The 27,466-nt window shown below is 53.1% G+C and overlaps 1 protein-coding gene across 1 annotated transcript; it reads right to left on the bottom strand.

Annotated features, from left to right (window-relative positions):
• Positions 1–436: 436 nt before the first annotated feature.
• LOC125917543 (pleckstrin homology domain-containing family O member 2-like) lies at positions 437–26,916 on the bottom strand. The gene is made up of 6 exons (XM_049623719.1): positions 26,800–26,916; positions 20,456–20,605; positions 16,104–16,220; positions 9,391–9,495; positions 7,745–7,843; positions 437–5,445 (listed from the first exon to the last, which is right to left on the bottom strand). Exons 1-6 carry the CDS (start codon positions 26,809–26,811, stop codon positions 4,441–4,443), a joined length of 1,488 nt encoding a protein of 495 aa, XP_049479676.1. The 5' UTR covers positions 26,812–26,916; the 3' UTR covers positions 437–4,440.
• Positions 26,917–27,466: the final 550 nt, after the last annotated feature.

Genomic DNA, 27,466 nt, shown 5'->3' with positions numbered 1-27,466 from the left:
ACTGTGGTGACAATGGGAGGTGAGTATAGGCCTGCTAAATAGGATGTGTCCTGTGAGGCCACCAGGGTTTGTTAAACATTTTTTATGAGGCAGGCCACAGGCTAAGTGTTTCACAGCAACTCTGTGAAAAAGGGAGAATTAGCCCATTTTATAGACAGGAAAAACTGAGGCAGTTTGCCTAAGGTCACTTGTTCTAGTTGTGTCTACTTCCAGATCTAAAGTCATGGTTTTCTACCTGCTGCTTCCTCCAGGATCTTTGTTCCTTTAATAAAATTATGACAACAGGGAGGAATGTTCACCATCATCTCTCTACCCCCATGTTCCCCCCCAGAGCCTCCTCATAACGACATAGAAACCTCCACCTGAGTGTGTATGTGGCCTTTTCTGACAGCTATGTCTCATATGTCTCTGACATGTCTTGTGTCAGGGACATGAGAATAAAGGTCAGGAGGCAGGAAACAGGATTTGGAGGAGGGACACAACACAGTGGCACCAGAAAGACACAGGGAGCTTCCAGGGCCCAGGCTCAGGCAGGGGCAGAGGTAGGGGCAATCCAAATGCCACCCCCCACCCCACCCCAACACTCCCTTCCCCTCTGTCTGAATATGGCCACCTTGTGGTTTGCAAAACCCTGCATTGTAACTACCCACAGGACTTCAGGCCACTGAGATATTGCAGCCACTATTCAAATGAAAGGCCTCCCCTTTTCCACATAGGCCTTCAGCCTCCAGAACCAGAGGGAAAGTTCTCACCACATCCTTCCTCAGCCCTATAGCTGGCCACTAAGACCTTTCCAGCAGCTGCTGTCTCCAAGGTGACCTTCCAGAGGGAACCTCATTCCTGGGCAAGGGGCAAGTGACACCCCTACCAATAAAGGGCTTCTTCTCCCTTACCTTGATTCCTCCTCAGAGATAAGGGACCTGTGAAGGTGAAATGATTCACCTAGGGTCTGCAGGCCACTCTTCAGCATGGCTATGACACATAGGCCAGTGGCAGGGGAATTCAGGCAGGACTCAAGGGTCATTGCCAGTCAATAGACCCTGAGTCAGGTGCTTCCTGTTATGTTGGCCACTGGACTTGTCCGGCAGCCCTCACAGAGGAGGAAGGGAGCCAGCCTTTGGGGAGCACAGCAGTGCTTTTTCACATCAGGGAGTAGGGACATTGTAAATCTTCCTTTCATGGGTGAAGAAACTGAGGCCCTTGAGGCTGAGGAGTCACCAAGGTCTCTGGGTGGGACCTGAACCTTGGCAGTTTGACTTGGAGCTCAGTACACTGGCCCAGGGGCTTCCAAAAAGCACTCAGTGAAGCCCTGGGGTCCTGCTGAGATGCATTAGGGGTTCCATGGGCACATGGCAAGGCCCAGGCTAACCCCTAATCAGGACCAGGCTCTGAGGTTAAAATAACAGCTGGAATCATTTTGAATCATTATAGGGAACACCTGTTCAGGCAAGACTCCTCAATGAATACTAAATCTAGGGGGAAATTTTGATGAGGTGTAACATACTTGTGCAGTCTTAAAATATCTCCCAGATTGTTAGTTACAAGAGAAAAAAAAAATCGTAACTATACAATAGAAAAATCAGACACCTTGACCAGAAGATCAAAATTGACATCACCAATGAAGGATGAATGAAGGTCGTATGTCTCCAGATGTGATGCCCTGAGAAGGACCTAGTATCCCCTATACAGTTTTCTGGCTAAGAATCCATAACCTCAGTCTAACTCAGAGGAAACCTCACAATGAAAAATCCCAAGTGAGGAATGATCTATTAAAAACAGTGGGGAGGAAGAACTATATTCTTCAAACATATCCACATCATGAAAGATAAAGGCTGTGGAAACACTTCAGATTAAAGGAGACTAGAGAGACATGTATACAATATTTGAGCCTCCACTGGAGGAAAAATATGAGATTATTGGGTCAAATGACAAAACTGAAATAAGAGCGATAATAAGTATGCCAGTGTTAAACTTACTGAAGTTGATAACTGTATTATGGTTACATGAGAGAATATACTTAAATACTCACTGAAGTATTTATGGATAAGGGACCATGAAAACTAATTCCCCAATGATTCAGAAAAAAATTATATATGTTAAAGACACAAAGCACTCAAAAGATAAACCAATGGGTCAATCTGATAAAGAATACGTGGGTGTTCTTTGTACTGGTCTTATTATTGCAACTTTTCTATTCGAAATCATTTCCAAATGAAGTTTCTAAAAATTGAAAAGCATTGTGCCTTACGACACTTAGCTCCCAGCCTATAGAAACATGTAGGTAGGGGTGGGGAGGGGGTAAAATTGGAGGGCCTGGCTGAGTTTAGCAAAGATGCAGCCAAGCCTATGGGAAGGAAGCACTAGAAGGAAGCTTAAAGGACCAGTGATGCCACTGACCAACCACTGCTTACCCTCTGCTTCCTTGAGGCCAGCCCTAGAGCTGGTCCCCACACCAACAAACAGGCTTGCAGCAGAGAAGTTCCATAAAAAGGGATTTATTGCCAAACTTTGAGAAAGGCGCTTCATAAACAGAAGACATGGAATGCTATCCTCCTCAAGGAGGCAGGCCAGGCAGACCCTGCATATTCCCAATCCTTCTACCCCTCCCCTTGGGGCCCAGGTCACCAAGGCACAGGGAATCCCTTAAGAACACCATAATGGCATTAGGTCACTGAGATGGCCCCAGAGCTACTTGCTCAATCTGGTCATTTATCCGAGGAGGAAACTGAGGCTCTAGTCCCTGGAAACAGGTGACTTGGCTAAAGCCCCAGCTGGTCCAGGCTGCTGGTGGGGGAAAGCTGTTCCCCAAAAGACGAGTGCAGGGGGCCATGTGACTAGGCACCTGATGCCATTCTTGCCTTCATACTGAAGGCAGATGGAGGGACAGGCAGACTGTGGCATGGGAGCCTCGTTTGTCCAAAGAGTGTAGTTTGAGAAGGCCCGTGGGGGCTCATGGGTCAGGACATTGCTGTTCACCTCCACCTCTGCCCAGTATAGGCTGCAGAGTGGATATCTGCCCCTCCTGATCCCTGGCCACTACCCTCAAGAACAAAGTAGAAGTACAGTAAAGAAGGCATTGACCTGTACTGGCAGGTCTCAGTGGGCACGACTGGTGGTGGAGCAGTGGGCAGAAAGGCCAGGACATGCAGCTGTGACCCTCCCTGTCCTCTTTCAGTAAATAAAAGTGCACATGCTAAAACCCCCCTGAGCAGGCCTTTCAGAAGCTGCTCCTACTCCTATAGGTCCCAGGGAGAGTGGCTGTGCCTTCAGGGCCTCTGCACCTAGATGGAGATTGGGTGTGTTCCCAGAGTCAGGGACAAGTGCGGGGAGAATTGGGGTGGAGGGGAGGCGACAGATAGGGAGAGGCCCAGGCTGCGGGGTTGGACCAGGAAAGGGACAAAAGGAAATGCCTCTTCCACTAGGAAGTTCAGGAAGAGCAGTCCATCTAGGGCCTGAGCCAGAGGGGAAGAGGGGAAAGGGAAGTGATTTCAGGCCCCAACATACCCCCATCAGCATCCAAAGAAATGATTGGGATGTTGGGCCTGTTTGGGTTCAGGAGGAAGCATAGAGAGCCAGATATAAATCCCATCTGGGGAGGCACAGAATTTGAGGTGGCTTCTCCTCTGAAGGTTCATTTATAATGAATGAAGTAGGTACAGGATTTTCTGATGTTGACCTCAGAGCTATTCTCGGGTTCACCTCTACAGGAAATGTGCAGGGCTGGACACAAGCTGGTCCAGGGGGAGAGACTAGACTAGGAGACCCTTCAAGTTCTTCCTCTACCCTGGAGTCCTCCAATTCCTCCACAGTTCACCAGAGAGGAAGGCCTGCAGAATAGGAATCCCACACAGATGCCTTCCACCTGCCTTCACAGGCCCTGGCTGGATTCCAGGTCTCACTCAGCTGACAGAAAAACGTATAACTTGGACCCAAGGCCTTGGCAGCTATTGCGAGTAGGTGGGTAGGGAGGGCTAGTTACGGCTCAAAGCTGCCTCTGCCATGACGCTCTCTGCCCGGGAACATCTGGATGTGGGAGCTGTGGCGGGGTGGGGAGGAGGGGGGGCTCAGCTGTGCTCTATTCAGAAGTCAGGAATGTAAACTACTGGGGGTGGGAAGCAGAGATGATGCCACCCCCAGAAACCCCAAGTGCCATGCTAAAGCCCTGGGGCAGTTCAGAACAACCATGCAAGCAACCAAGTGTGTGCTCCCTGCCCAAGCCCAGAAACTGGGCCAGATAGTCAGATAGTGGTCCTGGGTGGCTCCTGGCACCATTGGCCAGGGCAGGGCAGGAAGGATACCAGGAATCTCCATAGTTCCTGGCCATACCCCCAACATGCCTGATGGCCTTTCTACGGCCTGAGCAGAAGCATGTTTTTTGGCAGGGCTGGGCTTTGATGGACTGGGTTGGCTAGGAGGGACCACGCCCTGGCCTGGCAGGCCCTAGGGTGCACTTCTCCGGTAGAGGGTCACCAGCTCTTTCCGCTTTTCCTGTAGCCCAGGTGCTTCCTGGCTCATCTCTCCCAGATCTCTGATTTCCTGCAGGGCTTGGGTGGCCTGCCTCAGCTGCTCCACAGCCTGGCTGAGCAATGTCTCAGCGCTCACAGGGGCCGGCTCACTGCCCAGCACCTGGTTCAACAGTTTCTCCGTCTGTTCTGAGGCCACCTTCACCTCCAGCTGGGCCCGATACAGCCGTTCTCCAGGCTGCCGTGGACGCCGGGGGCCTTCCCCAAGCAGGTTCCCCAGGGAGGAACAGCGGGGATGGAAATGAGATGGCAGGTCCCAGCAGGGCAGTGCTGTGGACGTTGTTGCATCCTTTGGGGTTGTTTCTGGGATGCCCGAGGCCTGGGGTGGATTGACGGGCTCCAGACTGTCATCCACGCCATTCACTGACATCTGTGCTGGATCTGGGGCCGAGGTTTCAGAGGCCTCAGGACTCTGGGCTGGCCCAGAAGCCACCATCCCACTCATGGAAGCTCTCAGTTTCTCTGATAAGATCTTGGGTGGGGGTGTAGGAGGCTTCCCACCCTCCTTGGGCACAGCCTCAGAATCCTCAGAGCAGGGCACCTGGAGTTCTGTACTCTCAAAGTCAGGGGCGTCCTCGGGGCTGGGGTTCTCCCAGCTCACCTTCAGTTTGTCAGGCAGCACCATGCTGGGGGTCTGCTCAGGGCCACTGTCCTCCTGTACTGGAGTCTCTGAGTTCGCTTGGTGGGACTCAGAGCTTGCTGAGACAGGGGATGGGGCTCTCTCCCCGGCAGGAGTCTCCACTCTGTCACTGAGGCTGGTGGTCTCCGGCAGTGGGGAAGGCTTGGTAGGAGGCATAGGGGGCCTGAGTGTCTCTTGGGGCTGGGCTGCACTGACATCATTGCTGGGGCCAAACACTGGCGGCCCACTATCTGGCACGTCGAGGTCCAGGCGCGAAAGCCCATCAGAAGCTGCATTGGCTACCTGGTAAGGGACAGTATACAGGTGTCATCCTGGATGACTGGCATTTGGATCTGTGCCCACCCATAAGGTACTCAAGTCCTCCCATCCAGGCTGCCCAGGCCCCCAGCCTCCCACTCTCCACATCCTCTGCCCTGGCTTCCAAGGTCACATGATTAGATGCTGAAGTGATTCTCTGATGAATCCTCTCCTCTCCCTCACTCCCACAGAACTCCCTGTTTTGGAATCACAAGCCAGGTCAGAGATAGGGTGTCGTCTTGGTGCCCCAGCCTGTGAAAAAGACTGCTTTTTAGTGGCAACTGTACTGGTCTGGGCAGCAAGAGACATGGCTCCAGCCCTGTTTTTGACCCCTTTCTGGCTCTATGGCCTTGAGAGAACTCCATCTGTGCAAGCACCCATCCAGGGGGGCAATGGGACCAGGACTCAAACACGGCCTCCCAAGTTGTCTCGAGCCCACTTACTTCTGCTTCCCCTCTCTGGAGACCGCTGTATGATCTGCCAGCCTCACGACCAGCCCTCCAGCCCACATCTCTGCAGCCTTTGCCTGCCCAGCTGCTCAGCAGCCAGTGCCTACTCTCCTCATGCCGTCAGATGTGACCCCAGACACAGGCAGCCCCATACCGCAGCTGACCGCCAGAGAAGAACAGCTGCACTGAGTTGGCAGCTGCCCCGCACCTGGCCTGAGGGACCTACAGAGACACCCAGCAGCCCCACGGTCATGGAGACCCTCCCAAGGAGCCTCAGAGGCCCCGGAGCAGGGCTGGGCAGGAGGCCTCTCTCAAGGTCCCTTACAGTGGGGGTCTTGGCTGAGAACCCCACTCCCATTTACCACAGGGGATCTGGCCAGTACATACACTTGCTCAGTCACTGGGACAGGAGTGCCTCTCTGAATTCTTCTCAGGGGGTCCTTCTTCCCAAGACTGGCCCTTCCCCAACACGTAGCCCTCCCCCTGGGGCATTCCCTTTCTCTCTGGCTACTTCAGGCATTCCCTCTGCGGGCTTTATTCCCTCAGCTGACAGACGTGTCATTTCAAAAACAACCAAAAACATTTCAAAAACAATCTCCCCAATGACCTCGGCCCCTTCCTTTCTCCCTCTTCCCTACCACGGTCCCCTTCCCTCTGGCACCCCCAGCTCTGCACCCCTTGGGAAACCTAAGCTGAGCCCTTCTCTGATGGGGTCACTGCCTGCCGCTTTCCCCAGACCTGCCCCTGTGACTTGTGGCTGCCAACCTGGCTGATAACACATCCTGTGCCCTTCTCTCTCTGGAGGTGCCATTCACCTCTCTGGCTTTCTCTTCCTTGGCTGTCTACTGCCTGCCCCACCCCCCCACCACCAAATGTAGCATTTGCCGAGGTTCTTTCCTGGTCTCCAAAATCTTTCCCCTCACCATCCACTCACCATCAGCAACATTGGTCAAAAAAGGGCTCTTCCCTTACCCTCACTGTGCCCATAACTTCTCCCAATTCCTGGTCCAGGGCCTCCATTCACCCAGTCAGGCTTGGGGCACCTCTGACAACCCTCCCCTTCTGTCTGGCCCACCTCCCCTAGCCCTGTATTCAGTGGCAAGCCCAGATGTCTCTTGCTTCCCAGGGTCTCTCCCATTGGCCCCTCCTGAGCCCTGGAGGGCCCACCTCCTCCCTCTTCTTCCTGGCCCCCTGCCTCTCTCTCCCTTAACCCAACCCATGCTACCCTGGGCATCAAACTGACCTCTGGAATGTACCCTCCTATCCATCCCATCCCCAGCTCCTGCACACCCCAAAGGGATGTGTAGTCAAAGGGACTCAGCACTCCCTAAACCCTCCTGCCTCAGCTCAGGTCATTCCTGTGGCCAGAGAGCTCCCTCACATCAAGTCTGACAACTGAAGCCCTTCTTGTCCTTCATGGGTCAGCTCAAGTGCCATTGGGCCCTCTGTGGTCTCTCTTGCCTGGCTTCTGAGAGCCCTCCTCTGTATAGAAGTTAGTCATAACTCTGCTTAAAGCAGTCTGTGGACAGGTCTTTTTTCCATCTGGAAGCTGAGCTCTGAGAAGCAGGGACCAGCCTCAGGGTCTTAGTGTCCCTTAGGGACCAACTCTGAGTAAGGGCAATGTGCAGACTCAATAAGCAAAGCAGGTACATCTACACCCCAAGCACATATAACACATGAGCCTCCACACACAGACACCCCATATACCACTCAGGAAGCCCCAGCTCCAAAAGTCTCCAGGAAAAAGGTGGCCCCAAGCTTGGCTACCACCCTAAGGAGCTGTGGTCCCAGGCTCACCTGACCTCCTACCTGTCTAAGCTGGGACAAAGTCTTACCTCCTTCAGGTGGACTCTTGTAGGTGGCCGGCGCCGCTGGCCTCCACGCACCCGGTCCCGTGTCACATGCTCCAGTGCACAGCTCTTGTCCACTTTTACCTGGGAAGAGGGAACAAGGTTAGTGCCCAGCAGGCCTTGGGGAGAGGAAGAAATGCCCAGACATTAACCTGACTCAGAGGCAGGGTCTACACCCACATCTTCCCTTTATAGGGTCAGGGCCCTACCTCTGGCCCTCTCTTTAAGGCACCTCCCTGTGTCTGGACCTCTGCTTTGCTTCCTGTCCCTATATTGTCTTTGTCATCTCTCTGCAATCTGAGGCTCTCCCTTTCTCTGCAGCCACGCTCTCTGCCTCAGTCTTCCTGCCTGGATATGGGCTACCAGCCCTTGCCCTTCAGTATACTTGCGTATATATACAAACAGCCCTGAGGCTGTTTTTATGCTTAGCTGTGGGAGCAGAGAGAAGGCAGCCCATGATCCCCTGGTGCCTGCCTTCCAGAAAATGGACCCAGTCCTTCTCCCAGGTCCCTTGGGGATAGCTGAGGAGAGAGCAAGGCCTCTGCCCCTTTTGGGCCAGGGTGTCTAGAAGACAGAAAATCCTCTCTGATGGTAAGGAAAGACAGTCAGGAGTAGTTGGGAAGAGTAAATAAGATTTGCATGGGAAATCCAGACTCTGAACCCCGAAGTAGCTTGTCCTTGATGGGGAGTATGGCTAAGACTCTTCAGCCCTTAGGTCAGATTCAGAGTCAGGCCCACCTTGGGTGGGGATGGGGGTGAGGTTCAACTGTCTCTGTTTCTGACTGTTCCACCAAAACTGGGCTGACATCCAGCCCATGTTTCTGGGGCCTCCAATACCTGCAATATGCTCTATCACCCCTCACCCATGAAACGGGGACAGTTTCTCTAGCTAGTGAAGGGCTGAGCAAGATACAGTCTCATAAAACATGACATAGAAACCACGGCTGTGAGTCAGGAGACCTGGGTGTTAAGAGGGACTTGCTTGGGAAGATTCCTCCCCTCAGGTCTTCGGCTTCTGCAATCCAAGGGGTCAGTTTAGGTGGACCCCAGGTCAATTTTAGCTCAAAGAGCTACAAATCCATGATGTCAAAGACAATCCACCCTAGGAGATCTGGCCCCATGGGATACCCTGCCTACCTCAAACCTAATCACAGCCACTGGTGCTAGAGTCACACTACAGTACAGGGGGCTAGGTAGTCATTGCAGATGGATGGGGAGGCCCAGGGCCAAAGCCAGCCCAGCCTGGACTTTACAGCCAAACTGAAAAGAGAGCTTTCAAGCTCTCAGACACCCCCCGCCCAGACCCCTCTGGCCTGGGCCCACCTGCTGTTTTCAGCTGAGGCTGGGTTGGAAAGGATGCATGGCTACCAGTTAAATTCTACTCTCTACCTATTCACTTTTTACTTTAAAACAAACTAATTTCCTGACACCTCAGTTTCTTCATCCTTAAAATGAGAACACTTTGAGGGGTGTTGTGATTAAATGAGGTAACAACTGTAGATGTCCCAGTGTCTGTAGCATAATCTCAGGGTTGTCTGAAGTTGGGGGGGGGGGGGGGGGGGCAGGATCCTCTCTGAGATCACACATGGCGGGAAAGGAGACACAGAGCCATCCATAGGACTGCATCGCACCTCATCAAAAGCCTTGTTCTTGCCTCGGTTGATCCCTTCATTGAGGGCTTTGATCCAGGATTCCTTCTCCTCCCCACTGGTTGCTTGAAACTTGATGTCGCTGACCTGCAGGGGACATGGATGGGGTGGATGGCAGATGTTTAACAGAGTTCACATTTGGGGTCTTAAGGAAGTTTTCCCATCCCAGATCCCAAAGTCTGTGATGGCACAGCTGGTCAGGAGCAAACTGAAATGACCCCCCACAACAGGTCTGACAAGGGGCTTTGGGGGAGGGAAGGAGATAGATCAAGCAGAGAAGGGGCTGGCTCTCAGCATGATGCTGCCAGAGATTTGGATTCAAATCAGCCTTGCCCTGTGGAAAGAGCCAAGATCTGGTCTTATTCCATGTGACTTCCCCAGACCAGCTGCCTGTTTTTTCCATAAAGTAGGAGCTGTCCCAGTCTACATCCACACCAGGCTGAGTACAGTGACAGAGGTGACAGGTGTGAAGGGTGTCCATTGGTGAAGGCCCACTGGAACCAGGGCCACATGCAGCTCTCCAGAAGGCCCCACACTCAGCTCTGGCCAAGTGAAAAAGTCCCAGGGTATCCTTTCTGGCCTTGAATCATAGGTTGTATGAGAGAAAGGGCAATGAGGGTCAATTTCAACCCCCTCATCTTACAGATGAGGAAAACAGAGGCTCACAGATGGGATGAGACTTGCACAAGGTGACATAAAGTAATCCCATGACTCAGGACTCTACACCCCATCCCACCCCAGGCATCCCTTCTCATCTCATGCAGGAGCTCCCAGTTCTTACATTAGAATCAGAGAGGGGTACCTGGCCAGCTCAGTTGGTAGAGCATGTGACTCTTGATCTTGGGGTTGTGAATTCAAGCTCTATGCTGGGTGTAGAGATTACTCAAAAATAAAAAAAAAGGGGCGCCTGGGTGGCTCAGTCATTTAAGCATCCGACTTCAGCTCAGGTCATGATCTAGCAGTTTATGAGTTCGAGCCCCACATTGGCCTCTGCTGACAGCTCAGAGCCTGGAGCCTGCTTTGGAGTCTGTGTCTCCCTCTCTCTCTTCCCCTCCCCTGCTCACACTCTGTCTCTGTCTATCAATAATAAATAAATGTTAAAAAAAAAAAACTGCTTAGGGGCGCCTGGGTGGCTCAGTCGGTTAAGCGTCCAACTTCGGCTCAGGTCACGATCTCGCGGTCCGTGAGTTCGAACCCCGCGTCGGGCTCTGGGCTGATGGCTCAGAGCCTGGAGCCTCTTCTGATTCTGTGTCTCCCTCTCTCTCTGCCCCTCCCCCATTCATGCTCTGTCTGTGTCTCAAAAATAAATAAATGTTTAAAAAAAAATTTTAAAAAAAACTGCTTAAAAAATAAAAAAAATTGGGGGGCACATGGGTGGTGCAGTCGGTCAAGCGTCCTACTTTTTTTTTTTTTTTTTTTTTTAATTTTTAACGTTTATTTATTTTTGAGACAGAGAGAGACAGAGCATGAATGGGGGAGGGTCAGAGAGAGAGGGAGGCACAGAATCTGAAACGGGCTCCAGGCTCTGAGCTGTCAGCACAGAGCCCAACGCGGGGCTCGAACTCACGGACCGTGAGATCATGACCTGAGCCGAAGTCGGACGCTCAACCGACTGAGCCACCCAGGCGCCCCCAAGCGTCCTACTCTTGATTTGAGCTCATCATGATCTCACCATTCGTGGGTTTGAGCCCTACATCGAGCTCTGTGCTGGTGGTGTGGAGCCTGCTTGGGACTCTGTCTCTCTCCCTCTCTTTCTACCCTTACCCTCCTTGTGCTCTCGTGCGCGCTCTCTCTCTCTCTCTCTCTCTCTCTCTCTCTGTCTCAAAATAAATAAATAAACCTTAAAATAAAATAAGGAACACCTGGGTGGCTCAGTCGGTTAAGCATCTGACTTCGGCTCAAGTCATGATTTCACAGTTCGTGAGTTGGAGCCCATGTCGGGCTCTGTGCTGGCAGCTCAGAGCCTGAAGCTTGTTTCAGATTCTGTGTCTCCCTCTCTCTCTGCCCCTCCCCTGCTTGCGCTCTCTCTGTCTCTCAAAATTAAACATTAAAAAAATGTTTTTAATAAAATAAAATAAAGTAAAATTAAATTAAATTCATTTTAATTTTAAAGTGTTTCTGGGGTGCCTAGGTGTCTCAGTCAGTTAAGCATCCGACTTCAGCTCAGGTCATGATCTTACAATCTGTGAGTTTGAGCCCCATGTTAGGCTCTGTGCTGACAGCTCAGAGCCTGGAGCCTGCTTTCGGTTCTGTGTCTCCTTCTCTCTCTGCCCCTCCCCCACTCATGCTCTGTCTCTCTCAAAAATGAATAAATGTTTAAAAAATTTAGGGGCACCTGGGTGGCTCAGTCGGTTAAGCGGCCGACTTCGGCTCAGGTCATGATCTCGCAGTCTGTGAGTTTGAGCCCCGCGTCGGGCTCTGTGCTGACAGCTCAGAGCCTGGAGCCTGTTTCAGATTCTGTGTCTCCCTCTCTCTGACCCTCCCCCGTTCATGCTCTGTCTCTCTCTGTCCCAAAAATAAATAAACGTTGAAAAAAAAAATTTTTAAATTTAAAAAGAATAAATGTCTTTAATCTTAAAAAAAAAAAAAAAAAAGAAGAAGAAGAAACAGCAGCTCAGAGAACCCCCTCCCTGCCAGGATCCAAGATCAGACAAGAAATGGTAGAAGGAGCAAGACCGCACAAACAGAGGGACCATTTTGCATGGCAGACACAATAGCAGTAGAGTCTCTGAGTTGGACAGAACACTGCTTACAGCTGGCTGACCTTGAGCCTTAGTTTCCTCATCTGTAAAAAGACAAGACCACCACAACCTGCCTCATGGAGCTGTGAAGATCAAATATGTATCTGAAGTGTTGACTGTGGAGCTGGGCATAGAGTGAGTGCTCAGCAATAGGCATTATCACTGTTGGGGCTCAGGTGGTTAAGTGTCCGACTCCTGATTTCAGCTCAGGTCATGATCTCACAGTCCCTGAATTCGAGCTCTGTGTCAGGCTCTGTGCTGAGAGTGCAGAGTCTGCTTGGGATTCTCTCTCTCTCCCTCTCTCTGTCTCTGTCCCGTTTGTGCACGCACTTGCTCTCTCTCTCTCTCTCAAAAAGAATAAAGAAAAAAAAAAAGGAATTATCACTATTGCCTTCCTTCTGACAAAAGAGTCCCAGTTTCCTCATCTGGATAAAGGCATAATGCCTAACCCAAACAATGCTGAGGGAATTAAACAGGACTGATGCCAGGGTCCCCGCACACAGTAGGTATTCAGTAAATAGTTACTGAATGAATGAGCCAGTAAATGAATGAGCTGGCCCAAAGTTCCTTCCCTTGCCCTGTTTTTGGGTCACTGCCCACTCTGACCTCAAGATGCCCTAGTTCTTTGTCGGGCGGGTTGCCAGCGTGCCCATCCCCCACCCTGGTGTTAGATAGCGCCTTCCCTCCGGACACCTTCAATGTTATGTAACACCACAGTCTGCCTGGCCCCCGCAGCATCCTCGTTATATAACTTCTTCCTGGCTGCTGCCGCCTCCTCCTCATACAGGGCCCTGGGTCCCACCCACCTCCCCATGCCAGGCACAGCCAAATGCTCATTTGCATGACCAGGGTAAATTCGATCCTGGCAGCAGATCTGCAGTTAAGTCAGAAACCCCAGGGCACCTTGGCAACTGCCTCTTAGCCCAGCCATCAGGGCTGCAGGGGGCTCAGGGAGGGACGGTGGCAACATCCAGGCTCTGCAAGGGCCTACCCAGCCCTGTGATGGGGACTGCCAGAAAGGCAGCCCAGGGCCAGCCCCTTGGAGCCTAGCTGCTGCTCCTTCTTGCAGGCTCCGAGATGGTGGGCCCCTGCTCAGTGGAGGATTCAGCATGCCGGAGAGCTGCAGAGACATACCCTTGAAATCAGCCACAGATGGAGCAAGAGTAGGGCAGAGAAAGAGCACTGGCCTGGGAGTCAAGCTAAGAGTTCTAGTCCCACAAACCCACATTGCACAGGCTTATGCACTACTTGGGGCCTCAGTGGGACAAGATCAGAGGCCCAACCCAACCTGCAATCCTTCCCCAATGACCAGCCCACCTGAGGCAGGCCTGGGCATGGAAAAGGGGTCAGCCTGTGTTCTCTTATTTATTTATTCATTTATTTATTCATTTATTCATTTATTCATTTATTCATTTATTGAGACCAGTGGGGGAGGGGCAGAGAGAGAGAAGGAGATACCGAATCCGAAGCAGGCTCCAGGTTCTGTCAGCACAGAGCCTGACATGGGCTCAAACTCACAAACTGTGAGATCATGACCTGAGCGCAAGTTGGACGCTTAACCGACTGAGCCACCCAGGCGCCCCAGCCTGTGTTCTCTTCTGCTCCCTGTGAAGGAGGTGGCTTCAGGAAGACCTATTGTACTGGCCAAAGGAACCCCCTAGGAGAGGGAATGCAAGGTTAAATGGGACCCAGTCCCACTCTAAGGAACCTTGTTATCCTGGCTGAATGAGCCAGGCATCCCACAAGGGGGACCAGAATGGGGACAAGTGGAATACCAAGAAGTTGTTCCTCTGGCCCCGCCCCTGGCCCTATGTCCTAAAGAGCCACAGGCTACACAGGTCCCTCTCAAGCCCTTCCAAGAAGCCCTGGGGCACAGGCCCTGCTTGGAGTTTCAGAACCAACAGGACTGGCCACAGAATAGGCCCACATGGCCTGGGAAAGAGGGGAGGACAAAATGGCAGAGAGGAAAAAAGTGGGAGGGGGAGAGAGGCAGCAGGAAAGAGGAACGGGCCAAGCTGGCCGAGACCAGCAGGGCAGCAAGGCCCAGCTAGGCCACCCTGCTTCCTGGCAGCGTCTGCCTGTGACCTCATGGCAGGGGTGTGGGGATGGGAGGCAGGGGGAGAGGGGCATGCAAGACACTGGCGTCTTTGTTTATTTGATTAGAGGGGGGAAAAAGGCGGCCTCAGGACCAGACAGCCAGGGTCATGTGACCTCCTGGCCAGCGTGTGGCCTCACTGAGGATGGGGAACACCCAGGGCGATAGGAAAGGAGGGTGAGAAGACATGGGAGACCTGGTGCTCCGGGCGGTCCACCATCTGACCTCTGGGGAACCCTGCTGTCTGTATGAGTTCCTCGGGCGGCGAGAGTCAGGGAGAGCTGGAACTGGATGTGCTGTCCTCCCACCGCCCTACAGCCCCCACAACTTGCTCCACAGCCTCATCTCCCTGACTTATCATCCTGTTCCCAGAGTCACCCAGAGCCGATCTGAACTCTTGGCAGGATTGGGGGGTGGAAGGCAGGGTGTTGGCCAAAGCAGCTAAGAATGCAGCTGCACAAATAGGCCTCTCTGAAGGTAAGTCCCACACTGAGCTAGGCCCCACCCACCTAAGCCCACCATCAGCTGATTGTCAGAGCTGGGGAGAGAAGAACAGCACTGGCAGAGGACAGAGAAGCATGACCCCATCTGCCTCACATCCATATAAGCTCACTCAGAGAGACACACGAAGACCCAGGCAGATCCATGGTCAGGTGAACACTCACCTCTACATAATGTACTCTGCATGTAACTCACACACATACACAACTACAGTGCCTGCTCAGAGAGGAACAGGCAGGGGCTAACTGGCCTGAAAGACCAAAATATGGCTCTCCTCTTCTTAAGAGCCCTAAGCAGCAGATGTCAAGTGAAACCTGGGCTCAACCCCCAATTCCCAGAGCTCCACAGTTGTTTCTGTGCTCCACCCACTGCAGAGTAGGACAAAGGGTTAGTAAATAACGCACCACAGCCTCCTCCAGGGCCCCAAGCCCTGAGCCCCAGCACTCAGAGGACTTAGGCTCCTGGGCCTTAAAGCTGGGGGAGGAAAGAGTAGCCTCCAGCAGGCCCAGACCAGATGCTCCCCAACCCCCAGCCTCTGTGACTCAGCCTGACTCTGCGAGGCTCCACATGATGTGCAGGGGTTGGGACGAGGCGTGGCCCAGCTGCAGATGGGCGCGAGCTGGAAAGAGGTGCTGTACATGCCTGCCTCAAATCTAAACTCTCTCCTGACATCTGTGAAACTATACCATGCATCAACACCCACCCAGACTCCCTGCCAGAGAAATGTGCAAGCAGCAAACATCATCTGCATACACAGCATGTCCCAGGGGGAGAGCCTCCCAGGCAAGAGACTTTCTCCGGCTTCAGCCAAAAAAGGAAAGTGCAAAGGGAAGAAAGCTGGGGGGCCGCAGGTCTCTGAGCACTGAGTCCAGGACGGAGGCAGGATGGGTGGCCCACCCAAGAAGGCCTGAGATGAAGTGGAGGCCATAGCCTCCCCTCTGCCCCAGACTGTATCAGTGCTGCAGGCCTGGTGGGCTGAAGGCCTCAGTCCCCAGCTTTCCTGTCTCAGCCCCTGTGCCTCATGTGTCCAGGATGTGGGGAAAGGCCAAGGACCCCACCTCCAACTATAGCCTGGGAAGGAGGCCCCAGTGCCTAGAAGGGGAGAGGGGACCAGACCTCAAAGCAGTGCCCCGAATGCATCTCCTATCAACCAGGCAGTGGGGAGACTCCAGGCCAAAATGAGCAAAAGGTCTAACCTGTGGTAGCCTCTGGGTTTGAGCCTCAGCCACACTCCAGAGACCCTCCAGGAGCTACATCCAGGGGCCTGGCCTGCATTAGAAAGCCTTCCAGGGATGATCTTCCCAAACCAACCCAGGTGGACCTGGAGGAAGGTCAGGCAGCAGTGGGCATAGCCCTACCTTATTCCCCGGGGATCGCTGCAGGATAAAGCGGTGTTTACGCTTGAGGAGGGCACGAAGGTCCTGGCACTTCTCATAGCTTCCCAGCTCCACTGTCTCCACACACTTCTGCTCGTCCTGGGGAGGGAGATAGAGGGGCCATAAACTAGTGAGAGCCAGATGCACCCAGACCCTCCAACACCCAGGCCCCACCGCAGACCCTGATCTCAGTCAGTGAGCGTATCAATCCATCAGAAGGCAACCTTGAGCTGCCAATCAATCACAAGATGTATTCAAACCCCGGCAAGTAGACAGTATTCAGTCCATGCTGGCTGGAGGGAGGCTCAAGGCTCAGCATCCACATGAGAAATGGGGCAGCCAGCCTGGAGGTGGGTAGCAGGGCCGACTCAAATGTGCCTAAAGCCAAAGGAAGAAACGGGAAGCTAGAGAAGCCTGCCTGGCGGTCCATGTAGGCCCTGAGGCCAGGCAGAGATTTGTGGAAGAGGCAGCCTGGAAGAGGGAGTAAGATATCACAAAATGAGAGGAAAAAAAAAAAAGAAAAGGCTTTCCAGGCAGAGCCACAGAGGGAAGTTTGGGGCTGCATGCCTGCCTTTACCACAACGATCCTGAAGTGACTTCCCCACTTGGCATCTTCCTCTGCTGACCCCTGGCTAGGTGAAGAGGCCACTCTCTGTGGCCTACACAATGAAGATGGCAAGGGTTCCTTCAAAAGCAATCCCCCCACTAGCCTGCCACCCTGAGGCCTCATCACTAAGAAGACCAGTGGCCAGGACAGTGGGCCAGCCTCTTCTAGGCCACCGAGGACACTGGCAGGGCTGCCTTCCTGCCCAACAGCCCTGGCACTTGAGTATTTTCTCCCTTTGGGCTCCACCTACCAGGTGCCTCTCCAGCAAGCTGCCTGGGACAAGCTCCCCAATGTTGGTCAGTTGCTTCCTCTTCCAGGGGAGACCCAGATGGAACAACTTCTCACTGTGCTGCGTTCTCACCCTTGAGCATCCAGGGAAGAAGAAGCCAGCCCTGGGGGTGGGAGTTAGAGGGGAGAGCTGCCCTAGATGCTGGCCAACAAGTTAAGGACATGCTTGCTACTGGACATCACTCAGAGAGCCAGCAAAAGCATCCCCAGGGACTGCGTTGGTGCTCTGCCATTTTGGGTGGAATATCTGGGAGGCAGTGACTCAACTGTTTGCAGAGGAAATGCCCTGATTTCCCTCCATGATCCTGATTTCCCTCCATGATAATCTGCATATTTTAAGACACCCTGACACTTAGCAAGCACTTTTGCATCTCTGATTCTCCTGAACCTCTCAATCACCTGAAAGCCCAGAGCCCCAGAATTGACCTCACTGTATACAGAAAGAGAATGAGGCCTGGGGGCGAACTGATTTGCCCACGAAGCCTGGACACAAATGCAAGGGGCAGAGCCAAACTCAGACCTATATCCTGATGCCCAGGCTAGAGCTCTTTCAAGCACACCACACTCCTCCCAGCCAGTCAAAGGCTTGGTGATCAATGCCTTAGCAACAGGTCGCTCTATAGTAGTGGTTCTCTACATGTAGTACCTGGGCCAGCGCAGTAGCACCACCTGAGAACTTGTTAGAAATGCCAATTCTCAGGCCCCATCCCACTAAATCATAACCATAGGAGAATGGACCTAACAATCTGACTTTTAGCAAACACCTCAGGTGATTCTGATGTATGCAAAAGTTTGAGAACCTCTGCTTTACACCATAGAATCTCAACCTTTTTAGCACCTGGGAGCTTTAAAAACCCCAATGCCCAGGCAACATCCCAGACCAATTTCATCAGGACCTGGGCATGTGGAACCCAGGCATCAGTATTTTTCAAAGGAAAGCTAAGGGTGATAACCACTGACCTGTTCTCTGTTTGGCCCCTCAAGGGAAGGAGAACAGATAGATGGTCAGGGTGGCCTGATCTTTCCCATCCAGGTTCAGTTAAGTGTCTTTTCCCGTGTTTGCCTCCAAGCATCTCTTTGCAGCCCCTAGTCTCCAATCCTTTTCAAGTTCCTCCACTCAACATGAAGACTAGTAAGATCCAGGAAACTCTCCCGCCATACCCACAAGCCTGAGCCCTGATGCTTTCTCTCCTCTGAGGTCCCCCATCCACAAAGCACCTGCCAGGAGCAGGCACCATACTAGGTTCTAGGGACACCGTGCCATGGGGAAGAACAGTCCTCTAACTCCCTGCTGGGCATCTCTCTCTACCCTGTGCTGCATGTGTCTGCTCTCTTTTCTGGCCTACAAAGGGCAGCCCTCAACAGGGGCACACATAGGACCAGTTTGCTGGACTGAATACCTGACTCAGAGTAAGACCCCAGGAAGTCCCCTCCCACCTGCATCCAGAGAAAGGAAGCTGCCTGGGGAAGGATGCCCAGTCCCAGAGAGAGTAGCTCCCCATGTGCAGAAGCCTCCCTCAACTGGACAACTAGTAGCCCAAATATACCCTCCTCTCTCTGGGAACAAAAAGTCAGTCCATCCCCACCACCCGGCTCCCCAGGGTTGCCTGACCTGGGTCTCCTCTCCACCCGAAACGCTGAATCATCTGGCCCTTCTGCAGCTCAGAAAAACGGATAAACCAGCAGGCACTGGGCGGGGGCAGCATTTTTGGAATGTCAGCCTCACTGACAGCAAAGAAACAGCCAAGAGTCATTTGCACTCGCCTAGTTCCTTACATCAGAAAGAGGAATTGAACTAATAAGCATTTCTCAATTCCTACTCCTGGGCCAACCTCCCCCACCCCTGAGTGCAAAGTTCTTGAAACTGCACTGAGGTTTTTAATAGTGATTTTTTTTTTAAGCCTGATTTAGATGTTTCATGTTTACGGGATGTAAAATCCTTCCTGCTTCCCAGCTGTGGCCAGGTGCAGAGACACAGCCCAGGACAAGTCTAGCAGCGCCTGACAGGCTGACAGCTTGGGGGCTTGTCACTCAACTATTACGACAGCTGGGACTGGAGGAAGGTGTGACAACTGCCTTTATTTATAAAAATATCCCCCTGCTGCCGCCACAGCACATCCTAATTTGGTGACGGCAGCGGTTGAGAACATCTGGGGGGCTCCCTGCATAATTCATTCCCTTGCCTTCCTCCAGCTGCTTCTCTGACACCCCAACTCCATGAGCCTGTGGACTCAGGCAGGAAAGGCAAGGTGCTTCTCAAAGGCAGTTCCTCTAAACAGTTAGATCTGGTTGCCCAACCTTTCTTGGCCTGGGTCATTATGAATTTGCCAAGGTAACCTGAGGGATGCTCAGAAAGGATGAGAGGACAGGCAGAATCCCTCTTCTGCCCCCAGACCAGTTCTTCCCCATGTATTCCATCTGTCAGAGGCACACAGTGATAGCCCACTTTCAGTGGATGGGCCTTCTAACAGCCTCAGTCCCAGAACACAAACAGCATCCACAAGCAAAATTCATCTTTCCTCCTTAGATCTCACACAGAGCTTCATCGACTCTTACTTAACACACAATTTTAACATCCTTGGTTGTCCAAGTTTCAAGCCTACTGAAATGAGTAGGAGCACAAGCCTGAGGGGGGAGCTGAGGTCTCTGAGAAGCACAAGGACAGCAGAAGTGGCGACTGGCACTTGATGTTAAAGGAAAGAGAAAAGCTGAGAAGTACAGTCAGGCAGTATAGGATAATCTGATGATAGGGGACTCTGAGCCACGAAGGAAAGACTCACTTTAGTCCAACACCTTCTGTTGAATAAGGCAGAAGATATTCAACATATTTTAGAGGATTTCCACCAAAAATAAGTGTCAGAGTTTACTCGCCAGAATCTATGGGTAGAAAGAGCACTGGATTTGGTTTGGGTTCCCAACTCCTTCATTCACAGAGATGCTGAACAATCATTTGGCCACCTTGGGCTTCAATATCTCCCTCTATAGAATGTGATGTGATGACACCCTCACAGGACTACTATGAGCCTCATATGAGAGGTATGCAAGAACTCCAAACAAGCAAAGTTTTGGTTGAATGGAAGAAGCTCTAGTTTTCTGGAACACTCACTCATGTTGAACCTAGCCCAATGACAAGGAGTTACAGTATAGAAATACACTGAGGAGACACACACATTTCTATGTACATACACTTCAAAGGGCCCCTCATGCACGAGCCCGAGACTTGCACCTGGAGGTATTGTCCCCATACCATAGAGACCCAGAGAAGATCAGGCACTTGCCCAAGGACTCAGGTCTCAAACCAAATCCAGTTGCACAGCATGTCAAAAGTGGAGCAGGTGTTCCAGTCCCAGTTCTGGGATCCTTCTGCTGGCCTGGGCTGCCATCATCCCTTTGCTACCTGCCCCAGTAATCCCAACCTCAGGGCCAGGTGAGTCCTTACCTCATTCTCGTAGACCAGCAGCTGGGCCTGGCAGAGGAGCAGATATCGGTCTTTCCAAAGCCCCAGGAGGCCTCCACTGCTCTTCTTGATCCAGCCAGCCTTGTCGGCCATCCTCGCTCCCCGAGGCTTCTCGCCCCCTTCCTTCACACCCTGTAAGATAGCAACAGGACATGTCGTGAAAACTGCTGACATGGGGTCACACAGTCCGATGGCCACACAAGGGATATGTCCCTCTGCTGGGTACCTACTCATATCATCCTACATGAGCTTCCCCACAACTCCCAAGGCAGGTACCCTTCCTTAATCAAGTATCAGAAATAACAGTAATAGAGGTGCCTGGGTGGCTCGGTTGGTTAAGTGTCCAGTTCAGCTCAGGTCACAATCTCACAATTCATGGGTCCGAGCCCCACATCGGGCTTTGTGCTGACAGCACAGAGCCTGCTTCAGATTCTGTTTCCCTCTCTTTCTCCCCCTCCCCCGCTCACATGCACTTTCTCTCTCAAAAATAAATAAACGTTAAAAACAGTTATTAAAAAAAGAATTAACAGTAATGACAACAGCAACAACAATAATAATAGCAATAGCCACCTCAATACTGAGCCACACATCATCCCATTTAAATGATATAACTACTCTGAGGTGGAAGCATCATTATTCACATGGTACAGCAAACTGAAGCTCAGAGAGGTGCAGCAAACTGTGTGACTTCCCAGTCACACAGTGGGATAAACAAACCCAGAAGTCAAACCAGGTCTCTGACCCCAGGTTCTTCCAGCTCCACCATTCTGCCTCATGGATTCATTCAACCAGTCCACAAACGCTATATTGAGCACTGACAACGTCACTGGTGCCGGAGTAAGCAGGAAACAATAAAAATAATGCATCTCTGTCCTCATAGAGCTGGCGATGCAGGGAAGGAGAAGCTGAACAAACACCAGACATAAATACATTAAGGAGCATGAAACGCTATGAAGGGAACAGTGAAAGGGGCATGAAGAAGGGAGTGAGAGTGGACAGTGGGGGACCTGGCTCAGGTCTGGGTGGCCCAGGAAGGCGTCCCAGAGAAGGACCATTCAAGCAGGAGAAGAAGGATGGAAGGAAGCAGGCAGGCAGTGGTAATCTGCCTCTCCATCCCTGCCCTTCAAGAGAATCCATTCTATGGCTTCCTGCCCCAAAGCAGGGGGTCCTCTGCTCTTAGTCCCACCACAGGCCAGGACTTGTGGGCGGCCATCCATCTGGTAAGGGCTCCAAGGACTCTGCCTTCGACCACAGGCTGGTACAGGAGGTAAACTCGAGTCCTCTTCTCAGACATGGGCAGCCACCCTGGAGCCTCCAGGCCAGCCCTCAATTATCTACTTAGGTGGCTGGGTGTCAGGTACATGCCTTTCAGATGGGCTCATTTCACCTCTGGTCCCCAGCACCTAGCACTGTTCCTTTACACATAATGGGTGCTTGAGAAATATCTGTGAAATGAAAATAAAAATACACCGATTTGCTAACCACTTTGCTTCAGTGACTGGTGCCCACAGCAGTGAGTGTGAAGGAGAGGGTAAAAGAGAGGAGGTCAAGAGCGTGTCGAATCTAGAGGATGCTAGAAGGAAATTAGCACTGACTAATTTTGAGTACTTTATAATTTACATAAAGTTCAAAAAAGGGGCCCCAGTTAAAAGGAGCATGCCTCTCCCCAGGGATACCCTGTGGCCACAGCTGGCTTTGGAAAGACAAGCCCAGGCAGAAGACTGGTGAGCTGTCAGGGGCTGGGCAAGGGGCTGGGCACCTCCCTGCTCAATATCATGGCAAGGGAGCCCCAGCTTGGCTCTCACTGTGGCCCCACCCCTCTGAACTGCACACTCCAGTGGTTGAGAGTCTGAGCTTTTGACACCCAAGTCACACAGACCATAGGCAAGTCACTTAACCTCTCTAAGCCTTAGTTTCTTCATCTGTGAAATGGTGATAATAACAGAAGTTGCAAGGATTTTAACTCCATGAGGGCAAAGATTTTTGCTTTGTTTCATGCAATATCCCCAGTGCCTAGATAGCATCTGGCATACAGTAGGTACTCAATAAATGTTTGTTGAATAAAGATATGGCATATAAAGAGGTGCCTAGAATACCCTAAACTTGGGAAATGGTATCTGTCATTGTCACTGTTGTTGTCACTGGCATCCCTTCCAGCTCTCAGGGATGTTTTCCCTGGGCCTGGTTCAGAATTCGGGAGAAGGCCTTTATGGGCTTAGTTGCTGGGTCTCAGTACCCTAGGAGCTTTAGGAATGTGGTGTGCCCCTCAGCATCTCTCCCTAACTTGTAGATGACTAGACAAGTGGGGAAGTCAGATGGTCCCAAAGTATCTTCCCAGATGGGAGGAGTGTGGAAGTGGGAGGCTTGCCTATAGGCCAGTTCTGAGGCACCCTGACCACGGAGAGAGGAGACTCCAGGGACCTTTGACAAGAAGGGGGAGGCTCTCACATCCTATCGTGCACCACTCCCAACACCAGAGACCCTGTATTCAGCCCCCATTAGCTGCACGACCATGACTGGCAGGGGCCTCATCTCCTCAGTGAGCCCTACAGGCTGGCCCAGGCCCAGGGCTAGAAGGGAAGAATGGGAAACCCCACCCCACATTTCACACATCACACCCCTCCATCAGCAACTACAGTGGTGCTGTTGGCCACCTCCTCAGCCTGCAGACTCTCAGTGTCTCTTGCACAGAGCAGTAGGCACTGGTCTCCCACTGCTGAGCTCCAAGCTTGCCTCCTGCTTTTCAGGGGCCCACCCACCACCCCATGGGATCTCACACCCCTTTGTAAACTCCTTCCCCTTGTGACCTCCTAGGCCTGCCTCACCCACTGTCTGACACATGAAAACTTCCTGTCAGCTGGAAGCTCCCAGGGGGCAAGGCTGAAAGCTTGTGCCTTAACCACTGTCCTCTCAGGGTGTAGCAGAGCAGTGCCCAGTGAATACTGGGACTGAGTTAGCTAAAGAAGCCTTTAGGGCTGGGTGGGAACAGGGTGGGACTGAGGAGAGAAGGCACTTTGGGGATGTGGGGGGAAGTGACAAGGGGCTGGAGATGGCATGAACCAAAGCCCAGGAAGGGTCTCCTTGTCAGGAATTAGCCACAGCAACAGCCACCAAAGGGAGGCCTGGCTAGAGGCCAGAGTCCTGCTTGCCTGCTACCCTCCACCCTGCCCCTCTCCCTGCCCCTCAGACACTTCCACCAGGGGGCCTGGCTATGCCCCAGTAAGTTTTAATAAGTGGCCCCTCCTCTTGGCAGGGCTCACAGGGGAGGTTTTGTCTTGCTCAGCCCAGTTTCACGGCCTTCTCTCCTCTTATTGACCAGCTGACCACTGTTCTTCCTGTTTCACCCTCTCTCTTCCCACCCATCCTCACTCAGACCCTCCCTTGCTCACTGTGAGCAACTCCTGAGGCACCCCTGAGCACCAGATTGGCTCCCCTTTGCTTGAGGTGGGAGGATCTCTGTGTCATTCCTTTAGGAAAAGAAAGAAAAGAAAAAAAGAAAAAGATGTCAGGTCACCCTAACACTATGCACAGAAGGGAAGGGAACAGGTGGAAAGCCACAACACAGGCCATGGTGGAAAGACAGAGACAAGCAGAAGAAACCTTGTTGGCACCTCACACCACAGGGAGTTTATGACAACCTTTGCCCTTTAAGCCCAATGATGTGCTGACCAAACTCTGCTAAGATCCCACCATGTCAGAGCCCTGGGATGGGGTTATCAGAGAGGAAGCATAGACTCTGCCCTGAGGGAACTTGCAGTCTGATGGGGGCAACAGAGACCCTACAAGGTAAGTCTTCAGTCTGAGGGTGGGGAGGGCATCCCCTGCTCTTGAGGGCCCCAGCCTTTTGGGAGAACATAGGACCTACCCGGAAGGAAACATGAGTCCCAGCTCTCTGGTGCAGTAGGGGTTTGGGGTTAGTTTAGGAAGTCCTTGCAGAAACTAAGGTTTTAGTAGGAGTGTGAGGCAGGCAAGAGACACACACCTTGGCCCAGAGGAGAAGGGAGGACACAAAGGGTATCAAGAGACCCTTCATTCAACCCCTTCATTATGGAATGAGAAAGTATAGCCAGAAAGGGCAAGAGATTAGCTCAAGGTCACAAAACCAGGGCTGGACAGGACACTGTCCTGCCTCTCTCTAGATGGACGTGGACAAATGAGTTGCCTGGAGCCACTAGAGGCCGAGGCAGGGAAAGGCATGACTGAGAGAGAGAAGGTGGGGGTGGAACCCCAGGGCAGAAACAGGAAAGAAACCCTAGGTTCTGGGTTTTCAACCTTACTCCAGTGGCTGCAACAATATCCCACATCTATATTCGCAGTTTTCAAAGCTTTTGCATGCATATCATCACATTTCTGGATTGCCCACCTCCCTCTTTTTGTGGATGGGGAAACTGAGGGCCTGAGAACTCAAATGGACAAATGCCCAGTGTCTGGACCCAAACTTCTTCACTAAGCCTCAGCCTTAGCCTGGTAGCCTCAGACTACCAAGCTATTGCACAGAGGAGGTCAGTGAAGCTGAGGGGGGTTGGCACTAAGGTAGCTGGGGCCCCCGGAGAGAAATGTAAGCTAGGGGAAGGGCTGCAAACAACCATGTGGGAGTGAGGTGAGGCCAGCCTGAGGTCATGGGGCAGAGCAGGTGACTATGATCTAAGAGGTGTTTTAGAGAAACAAAGATGGGCAAGCACTAAGACCTAGAGAAACAAGAAGTGATTAGGAGAAGGAATGGGAGGACAAGAGTGAGGGATGCCTAAGACAAGGCAGGAGATAGGGAGCCCCTCTGTGTGGGGAGGAGGTGGGCAAGCCCTTAGATGGCTCAGGTATATGGGGAGCTCTTGGCATCTGGGAGTCAGTAAATGGCAATGTTAGAAACTCAGAACTAGAGGGAGTGCAGGGCTGGGCTGAGCTGGCCAGGAGACAAACCATTGGCCCAGGAGGCCCCAGGAGAACTTCCCTTAATTGGGGGCCAGAGCAGATCTGGAGATGGAGTAATCCTGTCCCACATCCTCTGGGAGAAGGGGAGGGGCCACAACCAGACAGTCTAACCCTCACAGCAGGGGCCTGGGGTGGGGGAGGGCAGCCCTACCCCTGTCAGAAAGAAACCACAGCAAATCATAGTGGCCTGACTTTGCCCCCTCCTTCCACCCACTCTGAGAGAGGGGGACACAATCACACAGGACCCAGGGAGGAGGCCAAGCCCTATATTTTATAGAAGAGGAAATGCAGGCTGAGAGGGGAAGTGACTTATCTACCATCCCACAGAAATGCAGGGCCTGGCCTGGAAGGAACCCTGACAGACACTGGCCCCAGGAAATAGGGAGCTGGACACTGATGGGGACACGGGCAGCCTGATCCCCTCAGGGCTTTCCAGCTGGCCAGGGTTATCCCAAGAGTGAAGCTTTCATTTTTTCCCTCCATCTATCCAGGCAAACACATCCCCATCCCTTGGGCTGGGAGGGACAAAAGCTGAGACCCCCTCAGAGGACAAGAAGCAAAGTCCTTGAGACTCAGCAGGTCCCGGCTCTAATTTATTCATTCCACATATATACATTAAGTGCTCACTGTGTGCTTTGGTGATGGGGCTGATGGGAGAACTGAGTTTGCAATTCAAGGGCAGGGGTCACTGAGTGCCAGAGCCGACTCCAGATCAAGAGGGTCCTGAGGGGGAAGAGGGAAGCTCAAGGCTGCCCAGCTCCTCCAGGGAGTTGGCCCTCCCAAGGACGTGGGGAAGGCAGGGGCCAGGATCAGCTCCTATGTGGGCCTGATTCTGGGGCAAGGGAGAAGATAGGAGAAAGAGGATCACAGGGACTTATACAGGGGAGAAAAAGGCAACTTCTCCAATCCTCACCACCAGACACGGTCACAGACTCAAGATTCCTTGACACAGGGACTCCAGACCCCACAGACTCTCCAGGACACTCAATCTACCGCTTCAGGATCAGACCCGGCCGACACGGGGTGTCAACGGTAACCAGGTTCGAGCCCAGTTCCAGGCCACTTTCAGCAAGTTATCAACTGACCAGAGCCTCAGTCTCCCCCTCAATCCAATGCGAACTATAACAACCGCGATGCCCACAGCTGGTGTGAGAAGCCAAAGAGATAACGTAGAAGGATGTGTCTGCTAAGTGCGGGACACGGAACACTACCCCCACCCCTGCTCTATCTGCCTAGCCTCAGCCTGGAGAGATGGGGGTGGGGTAGGGGTTAGGTGTCGGAGTCCGGAGAGAGAGGGCTGATCGGAACAAGGGCCTGAGCCTGCGACCCCAACAAATGTAAGGGGCTCGAAGACCCCAGCCCAGACCCCCCCCCCCCCCGTCTGGCCTGGCCCTCACCTCCTCCTCCATCGCGAGTCCGCAGAAGTCCGGCCGCTCCGCCGCTCACTCCCCGCGCCGCGCGGGCTCCGCCACCTCCATCCACACCCGGCCGGGCGGCGGCTCTCAGCTTTCTGTCCCGCGGGCCGCCCGGGGCCCAAGAAACTTCGGGGGGGCGGGGTTGGGGGCGGGGAGAGGCTTCCGGGGGCGAGGGGGCGGGGCCCAGGGAAGGGACTAGCAGAGCTGGGAGGCCCAGGGCTGGGGCGGGAAACGGGTGGGGCGGGGCCGGGGCGGAGGGGTGGAGCCTGGACGGGGCCGGGTGGGGGTTTGGGGACTGGATGGTGGAGCCAGAAGGAGGAAGCAGGAGGGGCAGGGCGGAGAGAGGTTTCCCACACCGCCGAGGGAGAGGGACTGGAAGGGGACAGAGGGTGCGGGGACCGGGCGGAGGGAGGGGGTGGGGGCTTCCGGCTAGAGGCCGAAGAGAGGGACGCGGGCGGGGCCCTAGGGCGGGATCGGGGTGGGGCAGGACCAGCGTGCGCCCGAGGCGCTGGCTGCTTGCGCCTTTGAAGTCTCCAGGCCCCAGAGGGCCGGGGTTGCGGGACTGGGCCATGCCGCCCTGGGCGGCCCAGAGATGGGAGCAGCAAGAGGCTCCTCCTCTTTCCTCCCCGACGCTGGGGCAGTGGCGACG

The sequence above is a fragment of the Panthera uncia genome, unplaced genomic scaffold, assembly GCF_023721935.1.
Source record: "Panthera uncia isolate 11264 unplaced genomic scaffold, Puncia_PCG_1.0 HiC_scaffold_198, whole genome shotgun sequence".
NCBI lineage: Eukaryota > Metazoa > Chordata > Mammalia > Carnivora > Felidae > Panthera > Panthera uncia.
Note: the sequence above shows the minus strand (reverse complement) of the source record. Positions and strands in the feature narration are given on the sequence as shown.